Source organism: Typopeltis vanoorti, chromosome 6 (assembly GCF_054136105.1).
Source record: "Typopeltis vanoorti isolate ZY-2024b chromosome 6, IOZ_Tvanoo_1.0, whole genome shotgun sequence".
Lineage (NCBI taxonomy): Eukaryota > Metazoa > Arthropoda > Arachnida > Uropygi > Thelyphonidae > Typopeltis > Typopeltis vanoorti.
This window is the reverse complement of record NC_143554.1, coordinates 33,539,068-33,557,631: the sequence shown is the minus strand read 5'-3', so window position 1 is coordinate 33,557,631 and position 18,564 is coordinate 33,539,068. Positions and strand designations below refer to the sequence as shown.

Here is an 18,564-nt window from a genome sequence, read left to right as displayed (position 1 = left end):
ATCATCAGTATAAATGGAAATCAGAGTAGGTTGCTCTGTGAGCATTAGACATTTAAAGGTAGACTGATGATGAAATATGAACTTTTGTAGTTGACAAAGTGAGAGGTTGCAGGATGGAGCGAAAACTGCCATGGAGGAATGCTGTTATGTTTAGTGCAGGTAATATTATCAACATTCATGCAAATAGCTTCCATAATCTCTTTAAAATGCATACCAAAAGATATGGCAGTCAAAAGATATTGAGCCTTCCAATGTAGAGAAAAGAGACTAGTCCACATAGGATGCTCTGGGAGAGACTATTTTTAGGGTATAGTTAAGAAGCAATTGTTTCCATCTAAGTGATAGAGCTGGTTCATTTGCTTCAACATTAAGGCTTTGAATGGGTGGTGTGAAAGGCACCAGTAGCTATCAGTATATCCTGACAATGGATGGGATCCAACCATTGCAGGTTACTCTGTCTTGCTGAACCATAATCCAGCTTTGAATGTATAAGCACACGATAAGGACGAAGCAATGAAGATCGATCAGCACCTAATTCAGTAAATGAGTAGAAAGGTCATTCAGTAGAGGATAGAGTGCAAAGAAGATTCAATGGCCTCTTGAACTTTTCCCTTAGATGATGAATGTGTGTGCAAAGAATGTAAATTTTCTGTCAAAGATGAATCTCCAGAACTTGGCTTCTGTTACTATGAGAATAACAGTTTGTTCCATTCTTAATACAGAATCTGAGTGGAGTGCATTTTCAGCAGAAGTGTACACAGACAGTCTTTTTCTGCTTAAAACCTGAATCTATTACTAAGAGCCCATGAAGAGACATGATTAAATGCTTGTTGAAGTTGTCTTTCAATTATTCTCATGTTACAAGAGTGACAGTAAATTGTGAAGTAATCAACATGTAGAGCATTGCTTACAGTGAGAGGAAGCTGTTTAGTGACTGAATTAATTTTGATAACAAAAAGTGTCTTGATAATCTTGATATGGCCGAGATAGCATACTTCTTACTCTGACTTGGAAAACTCAGCTAGACAAAGTTTTTAATAAATACAGGAAGGTGACCTCTGAGACCTAGATAAGAGTGGAATTTTAATATGCCATATCTCCAGGCTGTCATAAGATTTTTCTGTGTCAAAGAATATTGAAACCAGAAGTTCTTGTTTTGGGAATGCATCTCTTATACAAGTTTCTAAATGAAACAAATGGTCCAAAGTTGAATGATATCTACGAAAGCCACATTGTATACTGGAGAAAAGATTGTTGCTTTCTATATATACGAAAGGAGTCTGGCATTAATCATTTTCTCTAATATCTTACAAAGGCAGCTGGTCAGAGTAATAGGTCGATAAATGTTTATGTAGGATCCTTTCCTGGTTTTGGGATAGTGATGACTTATGACAAGAATCCAGAAACTCTTCCTCTGTACGTATTCTATTATATATTAAGAGATCCAAAGAAGATGGAAGATATTTTATCATTTCATAGTGGGTGTTCTGAGAGATGAGAGAACACGTGCAATTTACAGATAAAACATACTATCTGTGATGGTGGTAGGTGGTGGATGATTGGTAGTAGAGGTTCGATGTAGTGGTGGAGACGGAGAGTTGTACAATAGGTGTCCTCCTGCGATGAGTCTTCGGACTCTCCTTGGAGGTGTCACGAATAATAAATAATAAATAAATAAATAGTGGCTGTCATCTACACAGGGGTGAGACAAAAAAAATAAAAATAAAATAAAATGATGGTACAACATGACAAACTTAATTGAAAAGTTCCATAAATATTTTTCAAATAATGAACTTGATTGTAGAATATTGTGGATTCAAGATTCATATAATAATTGCAAAAATACAAATTTATCAGCAACAGACAATGACATACTACTGGAATTGACAAAGGATTTACATCTGATCTCCATTTTCAAGAAGAAAATTTTGGTCCAATTTTGGATACATATACAGAGGGAATATCCACACCTGTTTGCCATTGCCATTCAAAATTTGTTGCCCTTTGTTTCTATATATTTGTGTGAAAAGGGATTTTCCACAATGCTAAATTTTAAAACGAAACAACGAAGTCGACTCCTGAATGTGAATAGCATTGAGTAACACAACTGAAGCAAGAATAGGACAAATTAGTAGAGAGTGTTCAACAACAGAGGTCTCATTAAAATACATTTAAGTAAAGTTGATTTCTGTTTCTGATTATAAAGTTGATTGATTTTTTTGTCATTATAATCAGTAAGTAAAATCACTATTTTTTTAAAAAAAGTTTAATTATTATGTTACTACAAACTAGGGAGCCGCAACTACTAAAAGGTTAAGAATCACTGGTCTAAGGTACTGTGTTCTGTATCTACCTTTCATTTACTCGATTTTATCCCATACATTTTTACACTGGTTGTTTGAGTAATTGATGAGGTGAACTGAATCCAAATTCTTTTTGGCTCTGACATCTCACATAACGTGCTTTGGCCTGAGCACATTTAAAAGCTATTAAATTTGATGTGGTGGGGTATCCACAAAAAAAATATACTCCATGCTCTGGCTTGATTTTTTTTTTTTTTTTTTTTTGGCTACCTGGCACTCTGGGTTCCACCAAGGCTTTGATTAGAGTGGGAATTGAGATTATGTTTTTGGAACTAAGGCTGTTGCAGCAACAGCAACAACTAAGGCTGTTGCTGCCTGGACAAATCTATTACATGCTTTACTGCTTCATTGACAGGTTTGACTCGCTGTATCAGCATTAAATTTGCAAGATGGTAAAAGGAATTCCAGTCAACCTGGTCCATTTTTCACATGGGGATCTGTGTAGGAGAACATGGTTCCTGTTAAGACATTGTACAAAGAATAGGAAAATGATCGCTTCTATATATGTTATCTTCACCATCCCATGTGAGCAGTGGAAAAATAGTTATTGAGTGCATTTTTCAAAAGGGGAGATGTCATTATTGTCAAGGACTTACTCAATGATATGACCTCATCCATTTGTGTTGGCACTACCCCACAGAAAGTTGTGTACATTAAAGTCACCCATAAGAAGTGTGGGCTCAAGCAACTGCAATATAAGATTATCATCAAATTCCATGTCATTTATCTCATAACCCAGTGGTAAATAAATTTAACATATTGTAATAAGAAATTCCACAGATAAGTGAATCGCTATTATTTCCAGATCTGCATTAAGCTGGACATGATTGAAAGGAGTGACTGACCATTACGGTAACTACTCTGCAACGAGCAGGACAATCTCCAATTCTGTCCTTGCATACAACAGCAAAATTCCTTAAGGATTCCAAAATTCCTCATTAGCTTTTAAATATGTTTCCTGCAGATAGAAACAGAAAGGCTTGTGTTTCTGCAGGAACATCTTAATATTAATATTCTAGTGAAATCCATGACAGTTCCATTGTAAAAATTTTCCCATTGTTTTGGCTTTGTAGACTGGCTTGATTCTGGGAGGTTGAGGGCTTACTTTTATCAGATTTATATCTATCGACCGATTTCAGGGAAAAAATTCAATGCATCTATCGTGTCATGATTAGTTGGTAAGTTTAATTTATTTTCAATGGATATCAAAATATCAAAACATCAAGGAAAAGAAGGAGTAGCCATAGTATTCAACACAAAATACGAGGCTAATTTTCTTGAATGGCAGTCAGTCTCAAGTAGAGTAATGTGGGCAAATATGAGAATGGGGAACTGGACAATGAGACTTATTTGTGCCTATGGTCCCACAGAAGGTTCTACTAAGGTAGAAGTGGAGGAATTTTTTGAGGCTTTAGAAAAAGCAACTGACACAATGAAAAAGGAAAAGTTGGTCCTTGTTGGGGATCTAAATAGTAGAGTAGGAAATGATTGTGAGACATACAAAAATATTTTGGGAAAATTTGGAGAAAAGAGCAAAGCTAATAATAATGGCAAATATCTGTTGGATTTCTGCTCAGGACATGGACTGGTTATTACTAACACCATGTTCCAACATAAAAATGTGCACAAATTCACATGGAGAGAAGAGGCTAGGAATAAGAAAAGTCTCATTGACTATGTTATTGTTGATAGTGATGTTTTCTCCCTGGTGCAGGACACCAGAGTGTACAGAGGATTTGAAATTGAAAGTGATCACTATTTAGTCTTGAGCAGGATAAAATTGAATTTCATATTGAAAAGAATAACATGTAAGAAAGTTTTAAAGCGAATAAAAGTTGAGCAGCTCTCAGATGTGAACTGTAGACTAAAATACAGAAATATTATTGAAAAGAAAATGAAAGAGTTTGAGAACAGGAATCAAACCTTGGAGATTCAGTGGCAAACTCTGAAGGAAACATTGATTGATTCTGCCAGAGAGGCATGTGGTGAGGTTGTGTGCAAAGATAAAAAAATCAGAACTCCCTGGTGGACACAGGAAGTTAAAAAGGCAGTGAAGGAAAAGAAGAAAGCATATCAAAAGTTCCTGGCAAATAAGTCAGCTTTTACTCTTACAGAATACAGAGACAAATGTAAGAAAGCTAAACAGTGTGTAAAACTAGCTAAACAAAAGTCATGGGAGGACTTTGGCAAGAATATAGAAAATAAATATCAAGAAGGTGGCAAAATATTCTGGAGGTTGTTGAAGAAGCTTAGGAATGGAGGAAAGAGTGCTGTAAAAGGAATTAGAGATGATAAAGGTGAAATGAAAACAGGAGAAAAAGATATCCTTGAAGTATGGAGTAATTACTTTGAAAAACTGCAAAATGAAACAAGCAGTGATGACAGCACAGTGATAAAAAACACTGACCAGGCATGCAGCATGCAGTCAGGAATACATATCCATACTTGAAGTAGAAAAAGCCATCAAAGGCTTGAAATGTGGAAAGGCAGCAGGAGTAGATGATATTCGACCAGAAATGCTGAAGTATGGTGGTATAAGAGTCTTACAGTGGCTGCACTGCATAGTTCAGAAAGCCTGGACAGAGGGACGAATTCCCGATGATTGGAGTAGAGCTCTCATAGTACCCATATATAAAAAGGGAAATAAAACTGAATGTGAGAATTACAGAGGTATTTCCCTACTGAGTGTTCCTGGCAAGATCTATGCAAGTATACTTGAGAAACGGTTGAGAAGAATTGTGGAAGAAAAGCTTGGTGAAGAACAAGCTGGATTCAGGCCAAATAGAGGCTGTCAGGATCAGATCTTCACTTTACGACAAGTAGTCGAGAAAGCATGGGAATATAACAAAGATCTGTATTTAAGTTTTGTCGATTTGGAAAAGGCATATGACAAGGTGCCAAGAGAGAAGCTATTCAATACGCTGCAGTTATATGGTGTCAATGGGGCATTATATCAAGCAATACTTAGTCTTTATTTGAGTTGTGAGTCAGCAGTTAGAATTGAAGGAAGTACAGGAAGATGGTTTAATGTTAAATCTGGTGTGAGACAAGGATGTACATTATCCCCTCTGTTATTCATTATCTATATGGATCACATTATGAAGGAATGTGGTATTAAACCTGATATCAAAATTGGAGATGTTAATGTCAGCTCTTTGCTTTATGCGGATGATGTTATACTTCTAAATAAATCCGCTACAAGTCTGCAAGATTCTCTGACTAAATTGAATAGCTGTTGTAATAGATATGGTATGAAGGTCAGCAATAAAAAGACAAAGACAATGAAAATAGGCAGAATCATTGAAAATGTCAACTGTGTTGTGAATGGAGAACCCGTGGAACAAGTAAAACATTTCAGCTACTTAGGCACAATTTTTACTGAAGATGGTAAACTAAATATAGAAATAGACAACAGAATCAGCAAAGCTGGTATCATGGGAAGTCAATTGAATAAATTCATATGGAATAAGATTGAAATTAGTCGGAACACTAAATTAGCTGTATGCAAGACTGTGTTCAAACCAATTTTAACTTATGGATCTGAGAGCTGGGTCAGAAGTAAAACACTTGACCAAAGACTAGAGACCGCAGATATGAGAGTCCTGAGAAAGATTAGAGGCGTGAACAGATGTCATCAATGGCAATATCATATTAAAAATGAGGATATTAGGAAAGAACTTGACATTGTCAGCATCCAGGAATGCGTTAGCAGAGCTAATCTCAGATGGTATGGTCACTTAAATAGAATGGGAGAGGAAAGATTAGCAAAACAAGTGTTCTCTGCCAGTTTGGCAGGAAAACGACCCAGAGGAAGACCAAGATATAGGTGGATTGATACGGTACAAAGTGCCTTAGACGATAGAAATATAAGATCTGATAATGTTGGAGTCTTGACAAGTAACAGACTGATTTGGAGGAAAATTGTAGATAGGAAGTTAGTAATGATGTAATTTTTTCATGTAGTACTGTCATATCCTGTACACTCCTTGAGGGTACATGGCAGGAATTTGATGATGATGATGATGATGATCAAAATATCAATTTTTTGGTGGAGGTGTCTCGTGGTTTATCTTTAAGTGATATCCTTGCCTTTGATGAGTCGAATCGAATGAAACCATTTTTGGAGTTGTTTCTGGAGTGAGACAATATGTCATGCAAATGATGCACTCATCAGAGAAGCACTGACAATCATAAATTTTAGATTTGGTAAAATTATCAGATGGTGGAATAGACATAGGAGTTTGAGATGCTGTTGACATTTTTTTAACTGTCGCTTTCTCCGCATAAGAAGATCTAAGGATAGGTGTAGTGGTGCTAACTTCCTTTCTGCATCCTGATATGATGAGTGCATCATTTGCATGACATATTGTCTCACTCCAGAAACAACTCCAAAAATGGTTTCATTCAATTCGACTCATCAAAAGTCAGATGTGGAAAGATGACATGCACAAGAGTAAGCTGAATGATCTCCCTGCAGTTGACACATTTAGCTTTCTTTATAGAGCAAGATTTGTTATCATGTTCTTTATTACCACATCAGGCACAGGTGCGAGAACCAAGGAAAGCAGTTTTGGCATGTCCATATTATCTGACATTTGAAGCATCTTAGTGGATGAGGGATATACAGTCTAGCATGACAGCTAAGGTATTCTGCTTCTACAGATGGTGGAGGTTTAGGTTATGGATCAGAATGTGCCTCATACTTATCATTACCTGATTTTTAAATTTGAAACACATCTTTTCATTGGGAACATCAAAGGGATCCCATTCTGAGATCACTTCTAGAAGAGTTGAGTGTTTTATGAGGTGTTACTGTAAATGGTTTTCCACCCATTGATGCTGTTCTGATTAGCTTGACAGGATGTTTCTACAAGGATATTATCAGAATGTAGTTTCTTAATAGTTATGGGAGATCCTGACAGTCCATGTAAACCTTTTTGAATAAAAAAGGAGAACATTTTCTCTATTGGCTTTTCACTTGAAAAGAAAGAACACTTAATAATAAATTTCCTAAACCTGACACTTGCTCATTCAGGAAATAATATTCATACAAAAATTTATCATAAACTAACATAGGAAACTACCTGCACTTTGATGCTAACTATCCCTACACCATTAAAAAAAAGCAACAGCACTTTCTTAATTTATCAACACATACAAATATACAACAGTTCACTAAGATTTACTGTATTTGCCGGCGTATAAGATGCACTTTTTTTCTTTGAAAATAGGTCTGAAAAACAGGGTGCATCTTATATGCTGATACTCAGTTTTTTGTTACTTTCATTTCTGGAAATTTTCTCTGTTCCGAGTTATGCAATTTCTTTCTTGCTTCCTTGTGGTGTGTGAGAGCATTCCCGTTACATAGAGTTCAGTGGATGCACATGCTGTCATCGATGATCACAGCTGTGTTCCTGTTCATTTAAACTTTCCAATTGTTGTCACGGTTGTAAATGGTGATAAATTTCTGCCGTTAAATTTTCTCTAAATTTCTTGGCAAATTATGGCTGAAAAACGTCGGCATTGCTACAATATTGCATACAAGCTATGTGTGATTGCATATGCTAAAGAACATGGAAACAGGGCTGCAGAGAGGCATTTTGGGCCACCCTCAACTGAGAAAATAAGAATTTGGCAGAATCTGGAAGAGGATCTAAAAAAGCAACTCAAAGTAAACATAACCTACGAAGTGGCACTGCAAAATGGCCAGAACTTAGAGCAGAACCAATACTTGGATTTTAGACCACAGAAAAGTGGGACTTTCAGTGTCTACAAAAATGATTATTCATCAAGTGAAAGCAATAGCCACTAACAGAGGGATCGCCGACGAAGAAGATTAAAAGGTGGGTACTCTTTCCTAGTTAGATTAGGTGTTTGTTGAAAGTAGACTACTTATTACTTTATATTTGAAATACTGTAAATTCATTATAATATTCAGTGATCAAGTTTTTTCCCTAAAAAATGTGTACAAAAAAGGGAGTGCATCTTATACGTCGGCAAATATGGTAAACTAGGAAATCACCCATCTAAATCAGATTGTCTTAAACAGCACTTATCCCCAACAATAAATAATTACATTAATTTTACAGTCAAAATAGGAGCAACCAACCCTCAGGAGAAAGTAAACATTTCTTATAATAAAATCTTAAAATTTCCATATATATAGAATATACATAAAGGTATAAGATTCATATGCAACATTCTGATTATTAAATCATTCTCAAATTATTCTATATTATGAATTCTACTAAAAATAATGAAACAAAACAATATGACATTCTACAATGTTGTTTATCATTTCCCTTGTCAACTGGAATTGCAATGCCACGTATATTCGGATCACTTCATTTCCGCTTGTGTGAACATTGTGGGATTGTCATATACCCATACCCGAATTTTTTTCAAAAGATAAATAAACAAACCAAACCACAAAAGAGCATGTGCAAGATAATACAACGATACACCACAAATAAAAAAAGTAACTATTCATTTCATTCAAAAAAATGAAACAAAGTTAAGAATATCAGAAGCCACTGAAATAAACACACAATTCAACACTCTCAAATGTCCACCACCCCTACATTATATCTGAGATTTGGCAGCTCTCCAACAACCCAAAACTTTCAACCAATCAAAATACCTTGACACAACCTATATAATATACACCACAAAATTTTATCCTTTTATTCTAATGACTGCTGTACCAAAACAGCCTGATTCCACCCTGTAAACCAATTTCATCTTCATCATATATTTGTATATTTTATGTTACATTTTACTTTTACGATCTTTACATTCCTTTTTTTTTTTTTTTTTTCATTTTTAAATTTCACAAGTTTTATATTGTGTTTATCAATAATATTACATCATTACCAAATTATTCTCATCTTTAATAATATCCTATTATTTATTTTTATGCTTTTAACTCCTTTTCATATTTCAGTTTTAAAGTTTTAAAAATCAATAAAGTTTTTATTTTAATTTTTAATTAAAACAGAGTTCCAGTCCAAAGACACATCCTGATCTAAGGATGTGTCTTTGGTTTCTTGGATCCAATTAGTTTCTTGTTGTCCTCAACAACAATTAAAAAAAAGAAGAAAAAGAATGCATGATTTCTCAATAAATCCTTTAGATCTTGCTAATGTAATAATTCTGAGCCAGTAATAGTTTATACACCTATCTGAAAGCGTTTGTCAACAATATTCAGTCATTTTTAATGCAATATTTGATGGAAACTGTCTCACTGTGGATAAAAAAATTAAAAAAAAGATTAAAAATGACAGGAAATACCTTCCAAAGTAAGCGTTACTTCCTTTCCTTGTAATGTCTTCAGCTTCATTCCATTCCAAAAACTTGGAACATACCACACATCAGATATCACATGATATAGAAGTGTTTCTAAAAAGAAAGGGAAGGAAAAAAAAAACTAATTAAATTTTTAACCTTCTGAAATTAAGCTCTATTAATTTGTAGTATTTTTTTTTCCATTTATTGAATATTCAATGATAGCAAAATGCTTTATAAGCATTGATGGAATATACTGATAGTACTTTTTAAACAGCTGGAAGTTGTAATCCTTAGAGAGTACTTTGTGAGGAAAATTTGTCATTCATCATATTTTTCATACTTGAAAATCACTGGTAGTTATGACTAAATTTAGCACAGCAAAATGCACATTCACAAAAACTATACTACAAGAAGTGTATTGAATATGGAAGAAATCCCATATGGCAACAAATAGTATTGCCTTTTGCAGATGTGAATTTTCTGGCAAAAATTACCTCACTTGAACATTAGTGAATATCATTAATATACAAGTTAAACAATATTGGTCTTAAAATAGAGAGCCTTGTGACACACAGTGAGTGAGTTATCTTCTAAGATACTACTGCTCCTCCATAAACAATTTGCTGATACCTATCAGAAAGCCAATCCAACTCATCTATTATTATTATTATATAAGATCTCCAGGCAGTCAAGGATTCATCAAGAGAAGTTATAAATCACCCCAAACCAGCTGTCATACATTCCCTTAAATTCATTCACACTAGATGCACTCACTACCCCTGAAGGCAAACTATTCCACTCACTCACTGCTCCTGTGAGGGAAAAAACCTAGCTCTTACTACTTCCTTGACTGAGAAGAAACTTAACTTTAATGATGCCCCCATGTTTTCTTCCCACCTTCCATATAATGAAAAATTTCATCAGACAATATCCTATAACACCTATTCAGAAGTTTATAGACCTCTATCATATCACCCTTCTTTCTCCTGTTAACCAGTCTGTAATCCATATACTTGCAATCTATCCTCATAATCTAAATCCCATAATCTGGATATAATCTTTATAACTCTTCTCAGCACCCTTTCCACAGCTTCTTTATCTCATTGGAACTCAGGAGACAAAATCAGCGCACAATAATCCAGGTGCAGTCTTATAAAGAAGTGAAATTACTTCCTTATCCTTAATGTCAAGGTTTGCTTCAGCATCACAATTTTTTTTTAATATCTCATCTACAAACAAAACGTCACAAGAACTATAATGCATCAGTGCTGAGGTGTAAGAGAGTAAGAATAAAGATGAAATTATTAATTTTTTTTAATTTTTTTTTTAAGAACTGAATGTTGTAGTCTTTGGAGAAGACAGAGAAAAGAAGTAAGGCTGCTCTAGAGGACAGAAATGGATGGAATAACAGAGGAGGAGGAAAAGTTCGTTTGGTTTGATAAGTTTGAAGGTGGATGTTAATGAGTAGCTCCTCTTGTGCTTAATTTTTTTTGGTAGAAAGTAGAGAAATGATAGCAGCTAAATCAGAGGGGAAATACCCACAAAAATAACTGTAAAAAGAAGAGGCATAAAGCAGAAACAATATCTGTAAAACAGAGGGTCATAGATTTAATCTGGTTTTCCTCTCCTGTACAGCATCAAACAGTACTAGTGAGACTTGAGTGTTCCATCCAGACACGTGAACAGTGTTCCATGTTGGCATGCATGTGGGATTTGTTCAGTGTTAGTATCTGCATGAGTGAAAAGTAATGCCATATACAGAAAAGTGCACCAAGTTTTCTTTCTTTCTTTTCTTCAGCTGAAGAAGAAGTGGATGGAAGATGTGTTTATTCCTGGAAAGGTTGGAGATGGAAGTCAGTCCAAGAAGAAAAACTTGATCGTGTGTTGATATCTGAACGTTATCAAAAATATGGGAAAGTGACATGAGATCTTTCTTGCATGAAATTACACAGGATTTTGTTTTAGTAGTGTTGAAGCTTATAGGTTATCCTCAACCCACTGCAGAACAGTAAGATCAGAGTTTAAGGCATTTGTTATGAAGCGTTTTGAAGCTTCTAAAAACTGGACAGTATAAGGTTTGTGGAATGAGAGAGAAAAGCAGAATGTACTATCATTATAGCTATAGATAGGTGAAGTCAGTGAGAGAAGGTTATTTATGTATAAGAGGAAGAGTGTGAATAAAGAGTATGGAATACTTCTGAAGTGGTGTGGAAATCTAAGGAAAGGAAACCATCTATTATAACATACAGCAAGCAACCAAAGAAAGAGAAAGATGGAGATCCAGTTGCAAATGGTTGAAGGTGACCATAACTCATAGGATAGTTCTTTTCTGAGTATACCTCTGCCAAACCCAATTAAATGCCTTAGAAATGTTGAGAGCAACTGTGTGAGTCTCTCGAAACCTTTCCGTGGCTTGAATCCAGAGGTGGATAAAAAATGCTAGATCAGTTGGGGATCCAGACTAGTAGAATCCATACTATTGGTCATTTAGCTGGTGGACCTCCTGGAGGTATAGAAGTTGGCTGTTTGTGATCTTTATAGTTTTGAAAGAAAGGAGTGGTGAAAGTAACTGGTGTACTTTTATCACTTTTCTTTGGTATGGGCTCAATGCAGGCTTATTGCAATGCTATAGCGTAGATGCTAGTTGAGTAAAAAAGATTGAAGAGATGATATAGGATAGACGTTAATTCCAGAACACAAACTCTTTAATACAATAAATGGAATGCTGTCAGGACCAGATGCCTTGTTTGTACCTAAGTTATTCAGGAATCATGCGATTTCTTTCTAGCAAAAAAACTAAAGGTCACAAGAATTGAATAGTGAATAAAGGAGTAATTTCCCACCATCATCATTATTATTTGACACCTCCAGGGAGTCCAAAGACTCATCGAGGAAGGGCACCTGCTCTACAGCTCTGTCTCCATCACTCAATCCACCAACGCCACCTACCGCCGACTACCATCACCACCACTACTATTTCCACAAACAATCACAAACATCCATGCCCACAGCGGGATTCGAACGTGCAGCCCTTTGGCGGGAGAGTAGGAATCATTGTAGGAATTGGAAGAGAAGTCTTTGGGTGGAGTTACAATAGTACCATCTGGATTCACATGAGAGCAGTGGGTGAGCAGAAGTTGCATCTGGTCCAAATGCTAAGGACCAGAAGGCTTGATTGTCATTGAAGCTTTCAAAATATAAATTAGATTTGATTTATTTTTTTGGTAGTTTTATGCTGAAGTTCTGGTCTCAAGCCATATTTAATACACCAGATGTTTTTCACATATTGCCTTGGAACACTTGGAGAACTAAGGCATGGACAGTGGTCAGAAATTTTGGGTGGAGTGAGGGATGAAGGCCTTCATTCCGTTAGTGTTTGAACTGGACTGTTTCCGTGACTTCTGCCAACAGTCATACCATGAAAAGTTTGGAGAAGTCACAGAAGGCATCCCATTTAGCATCCTTGTAATGCCAGAGGACACAAGACTGAAAATGGCTGTTTTAAAATGCAAGAAACTTGGATTAGGTTGTGGTCTGATTTATCAAGAGAAGAACAGACATCTACAGTGTATTTGGAATCGGAGCTTGTTAAAAAGGGGTCAAAGGTGTTGGCAAGATGAGTTGTATGGTATTCTGGTAGGAAGATGGACCATTGCTAATAACAAGTATCTCAGCATCCCTGTCTGCTTGTTTGATCAGTGGACTGGAAAGCCAATGTTGTGAACACTTAAGCCTCCAGGAAAGATCCCAGAGTTATATTGACTGCAAGAGGCTGTATGTTGTACACTGACATCTCTTTTGTCATACCAGGTGACAAAAAATGTGTCTGTAGCAGACACTTTTTGTCACTTGGTATGAGACCACTACCTTGCTTAATGGAGGCCCAAGTGGCTTGAAAAGTTCGATGTTTGCTCTCAAGCTTAGAGTTTCTAAGATTATCTAACTAAACGTTACATAATTTTTAGTCCACTCAGAGTTCCAACACTATGGGTTGTTAGCATTTCATGGGTGAGATTAACATAAAAACTTGTCATATAGCAGTCTGATTTGGATATACCATTATTATTTTTATATGACTCTCACACATGATAGGTTGTAAACCTATAATGAAGGAAAAAATCAGCAAAGTATACAAAACCTCAGAAAAACATTTATTCCCCTATATACTCCCCTTCAGCATCTATACACTTGTCCCATCACTTTATCAGTCTTCCAAAACCAGGGATACGTAAAATTCTTTTGTCTGTTGTCTCAGCCAGCTTTACATCTCATTCTCAACAACCTCTGATCATCAGAAAAATGTTTACTACTGAGGCACTGACTGTTTCAGCATGCTAAACAAATGAAAGTTGCTTGGGATAAGATTGGGGCAGTAAAGATGAATGCTGAAAGAGTTTCTATTGAAGTTTTTGAATTCTGTTCAGAGTTCCTATAGCTTAAATGTGATGTGTTCACAATTAAGCAATGTAACCCCCTAAACTTCAGATTCATGTTTCTCACAACTCCAAGATCTTTCATCTTCACCTCTTTCAAAATTTTCCAACAAACTATATTTTCCATCTCATCCTTATATGTGACATTTCAAAAAAACCTTAAGCTTATACAAACCTTATAAAATACTGAATTAACAGCTCTACTCACTTATACAGTCTATTCAGATCCTTCAAGACCACAATATATAGCAGAAGTTATGACCTTGTTTGAAAATTTGTAATCTCAGTCTCATCAATACTTTTGTGAAATGTTACACCTCATTCCACTACTTTGGGTTATGCTCAGTTGCAAGACACTTATTAAGCACATATGTTAAGGCTGCTGTTAACAATGACATAATCACCATTAAGGTGATTTTATTATTGAGTCCTACTATACTGACATCAAGTTAACTTAATTTCTCATATATTTCCTCAAGTATAGGAAATATTTCTCATATATTCACTCAAGTGCCTTCCCCAGCATACCTGCTATGCTCAAGTTCACATGATATTACTGCATTAGGATGAAATAACTTAATCACTACTTCAATAACTTGACTATGCTTTCTGCAGCAGGTACAAATCTACCATCTTCATCAATTAACATCGCCCCCCCATAATCAGTCTACCTGCCATATATGGAACAAACTCTCTAGGATTCTTCATGATCTGGCTTTTCTTCTCATACTGCACTTTTGCTGTCCTTGATAACTAAGTTACCTTCCTGGTCTGCTCTTTGTATTCCTCGTGTAACTGATTATTACCATGAGTCATCTTGTGCTACCTCCACAGTACCTTCTAAATTTGTGCTTTAACTCTTCACTCATCCATTTCACAACTAACTAATTTTGTTTAGTCTACTAGCTATCAAAATACATTCAAACAGTGCCACTGTTAAATAGTGCTTAATTAGTGCTGCCCAAACAACATTTCTCTTACTCACTCACCTAATTTGCTTAAACGTTTCTCTTTACTCTCCAAATTCCATAGCAACATCCCCAGTGTCTATTCCTACGAGAGGGATAACTGCTCAAGGGACTAGACAGTGGAGAAATAAGGAATGCGTGGTGCTATGCAGAGTCAAATGAAGTCAGGAGGAAAAAAAATAATGGGTATAGAAATATTCACAAAGTACTGTTTCTTTATAAAAATGTCAGGAGTATCAGGAATAAAGGAGATGAATTAGTAGCACTGATAACCTCAGCCAGTCTGAAGATTATTGGAATGAGTGAAACATTGTTAACACAAAAGATGATATACTTACACAAATAGAAGCAGAAAGGTATACAACATATTTTGGCAGGAAAGGAAGGGCAAATGCAGTGATGGAGTACTGCTTATAATAGAAAAGGAGTTGTATGGAAATTGCATCAATGATTGTTGAGAGTATATGGCATGAGGTAAGATTGGGCAGGGCAGAGTATTTAGTGGGATGTTGCTACAGGCCCTGTAATAGAGTGTGAAGAGTAGGAACTGTTTAGGCAGTTGACTTTGGCAAGTGCAAAACGTGTGATCCTTATAGAAGATTTTAACTATGACAGTTTATATTGGGAGTAGGAAACAGCATGTAGCAGTAAGGAAAGGAATTTCTGCAACTTTTGAGGGCCAAATGCCTCAGGCACATGTATGTAGAAGGAACACGAGGCTCAAGAGTTTTGGATTGTGGTTAAAATATCAGAGAACCTGATTTTAACTGAAATGTCATCCCTCACGCCAGCTGGATTTGAGTGAACATGCAGTCTTGAATTGGGAGATGAATCATCAAGAAGAAAGGAATTTATGTGGAATTATAAGGCAAGTATTATAATAATCTTAAAAATCAACTTAGAGCAGTTCCATGGGTGGAAGAATTGGAAGGGAGAGATATCACCAATACATAACTAGTGAAGAAATATTTATTAGAAGCAATGGCAAGCTGTATACCTTGAGTGAAAAACAAAACAAGATTTGATGTAAACTGGATAACTAATGATATTAAATGTAACTGCAGATGAAAAAATATATTATCAAAAAAAGTATAAAGAGAGTATTGAAGAGCAGTTGCATGAGAAATATAAAACAGGCCAAGAAAGTGACTAGCTTGGAAGGAAGGCAAAACTGATCCAAGGAAAATCCAAAGAAATTATTTCATTATGTGGACCGTAAGAGTAGAAATGATGGAAGAAAAATGACATTATTAGATGAAACTGGGAGTAAATGATACAGAAAACAGTGAAGTTGTTTAATGATCACTTTATTGTTGGGGTATTTCATCCTGGAAAAAAGGGGTTTTGTTGCTAGAGGGATGGGGAGGTTTCAAGGTTTGGAATTGCAAAAAGAAGTATTACAAATACTAAGTTTTCTATTGAAAGTTTATTTTTCACTTGGTTAAACTATAATAAATTTAGTTTAATCCTTTATCCAAGTGTGATACTTGCACCTGAAAGTATCTTCAGGACTGGGGTAAGGTAGTACAACACCACACCACACAACTCTTGCAAAGGTGGACCAAGCTAACAATCACTCCTATCTCAATATCTCAGTTACAAATAAAGTTTTTAGTTGTGTATTTTTTTTTAGTTGTTTATTTGTGCATAATGAGATATCAGGTTGGGGGAACGTGATCTATATAACAGAGTTGATCGCCGAATAACTTATTACAGAAAAGTAGCTCGCATATTAAAAACAGGTTGAACACCACTGCCTTATGCAATGCGAAGTGGTAGAATGGAATGACTTTCCCATAGTCAGATTCCGATTGAAAAGCAAAGTCAACAGAGCTGTCAGTTCCATAGCACATTCTCTTAAAGCACATCATTAGATTCATCTTGCATTGCCTAATTGACATCTAGAAAACTTAGTATAATAAATTTAGTTTAATTCTTTATCCAAGTGTGAGCATACAAAGTTTGTGCCTGAAAGTATCTTCAGGACTGGGGTAAGGTAGTACAACACTGGACAACTCATTGCAAAGGTGGACCAAGGTAACATCACTCCTATCTCAGTATCTCCCATAATGCAAAACACATTTTTGAGTTTGTTGATTTAGTGAGAGACCTCAATAAAGGTCGAAACTAGTCTGGGTAGTGGCACTTCCCTTAATGCATAACATTATACATATCCGCAAGGAGATGCGTTTTGCATTATGGGAGATACTGAGATAGGAGTGATGTTAGCTTGGTCCACCTTTGCAACGAGTTGTCCGGTGTTGTACTACCATACCCCAGTCCTGAAGATACTTTCAGGTGCAAACTTTGTTTGCTCACATTTGGATAAAGGATTAAACTAAATTTATTACAGTCTAACCAAGTGAAAAATAAACTTTCAACATCTTTCTCTAAATCCAGAGTAATTTAATAAAAAGGTGGCACACCTGTTGGCAACTCCTATAGGTAGAGATGACCTTACTATTGATTCTGCCTGGTATCTCCACGTCCTGGCCTGGCTCCCACTGAAGAGACCTCAATAAAGGTCGAAACTAGTCTGGGTAGTGGCCCTTCCCTTAATGCATAACATTATACATATCTGCAAGGAGATGTGTTTTGCATTATGGGAGATACTGAGATAGGAGAGATGTTAGCTTGGTCCACCTTTGCAACGAGTTGTCTGGTGTTGTACTACTTTACCCCAGTCCTGAAGATACTTTCAGGCGCAAACTTTGTATGCTCACACTTGGATAAAGAATTAAACTAAATTTATTATACTAAGTTTTCTAGATGTCAATTAGGCAATGCAAGATGAATCTAATGATGTGCTTTAAGAGAATGTGCTAAGGAACTGATAGCTCTGTTGACTTTGCTTTTCAATCGGAATCTGACTATGGGAAAGTCATTCCATTCTGCCACTTCCCATTGCATAAGGCAGTGGTGTTCAACCTTTTTTACTGTGCGAGCTGCTTTTCTATAATAAGTTATTCGGCGATCTACTCTCTTATATAGAACACGTTCCTCCAACCTGATATCTCATTATGCACAAATAAACAACTAAAAAAAAATGCACAACTAAAAACTTTATTTGTGTATTTAAAAATTTATTTATTACTTTTAATTATTTTAATACAACAAAAATATATATATATATATATACGAGGGCTGTTCAATAAGTAATAAGACTAATTTTACTGCCGCAAAACCACTCATCACAATATTAATTTCTGTGGAATAAAGAAATGTTGCTGTCTGTATTAACAAAAGAGGTTGATAGATTGCGTATACGGGCTGATGTGCCAGAGTGTCACATGACTAAACGCAAGCTTGTTTCAGCGCACCTACGAGCCGTGACCAGTTGTCGAAATGAAAGCGCCCTTGGAACAGCATTATGCGATTAAATTTTGTGTGCGTTTGCAAAAATCGGCATCGGACACTTTTAACATGATATGTGAAACTTTCCACGATGAAACAACGTCGAGGGCAAGTGTTTTTCGTTGGCATAAAACTTTTAAGGAAGGAAGGAAGGCAAAC

At 35.8% G+C, this 18,564-nt stretch overlaps 1 protein-coding gene across 6 annotated transcripts in view; it reads right to left on the bottom strand.

Moving 5' to 3' along the window:
- LOC150105369 (transforming growth factor-beta-induced protein ig-h3-like) overlaps positions 1-18,564 on the bottom strand; it is a 243,775-nt gene that overhangs the window by 63,652 nt on the left and 161,559 nt on the right. For all 6 annotated transcript variants that reach the window (XR_016548445.1, XR_016548442.1, XR_016548443.1 and 3 more), the window contains exon 5: positions 9,654-9,761. Coding sequence is in view for 2 of the 6 variants with exons in the window: in XM_090394114.1 (XP_090250240.1) it covers positions 9,654-9,761 (108 nt within the window). In the remaining 4 variants the exon portion in view is untranslated. The remainder of the gene's footprint in view (positions 1-9,653; positions 9,762-18,564) is intronic.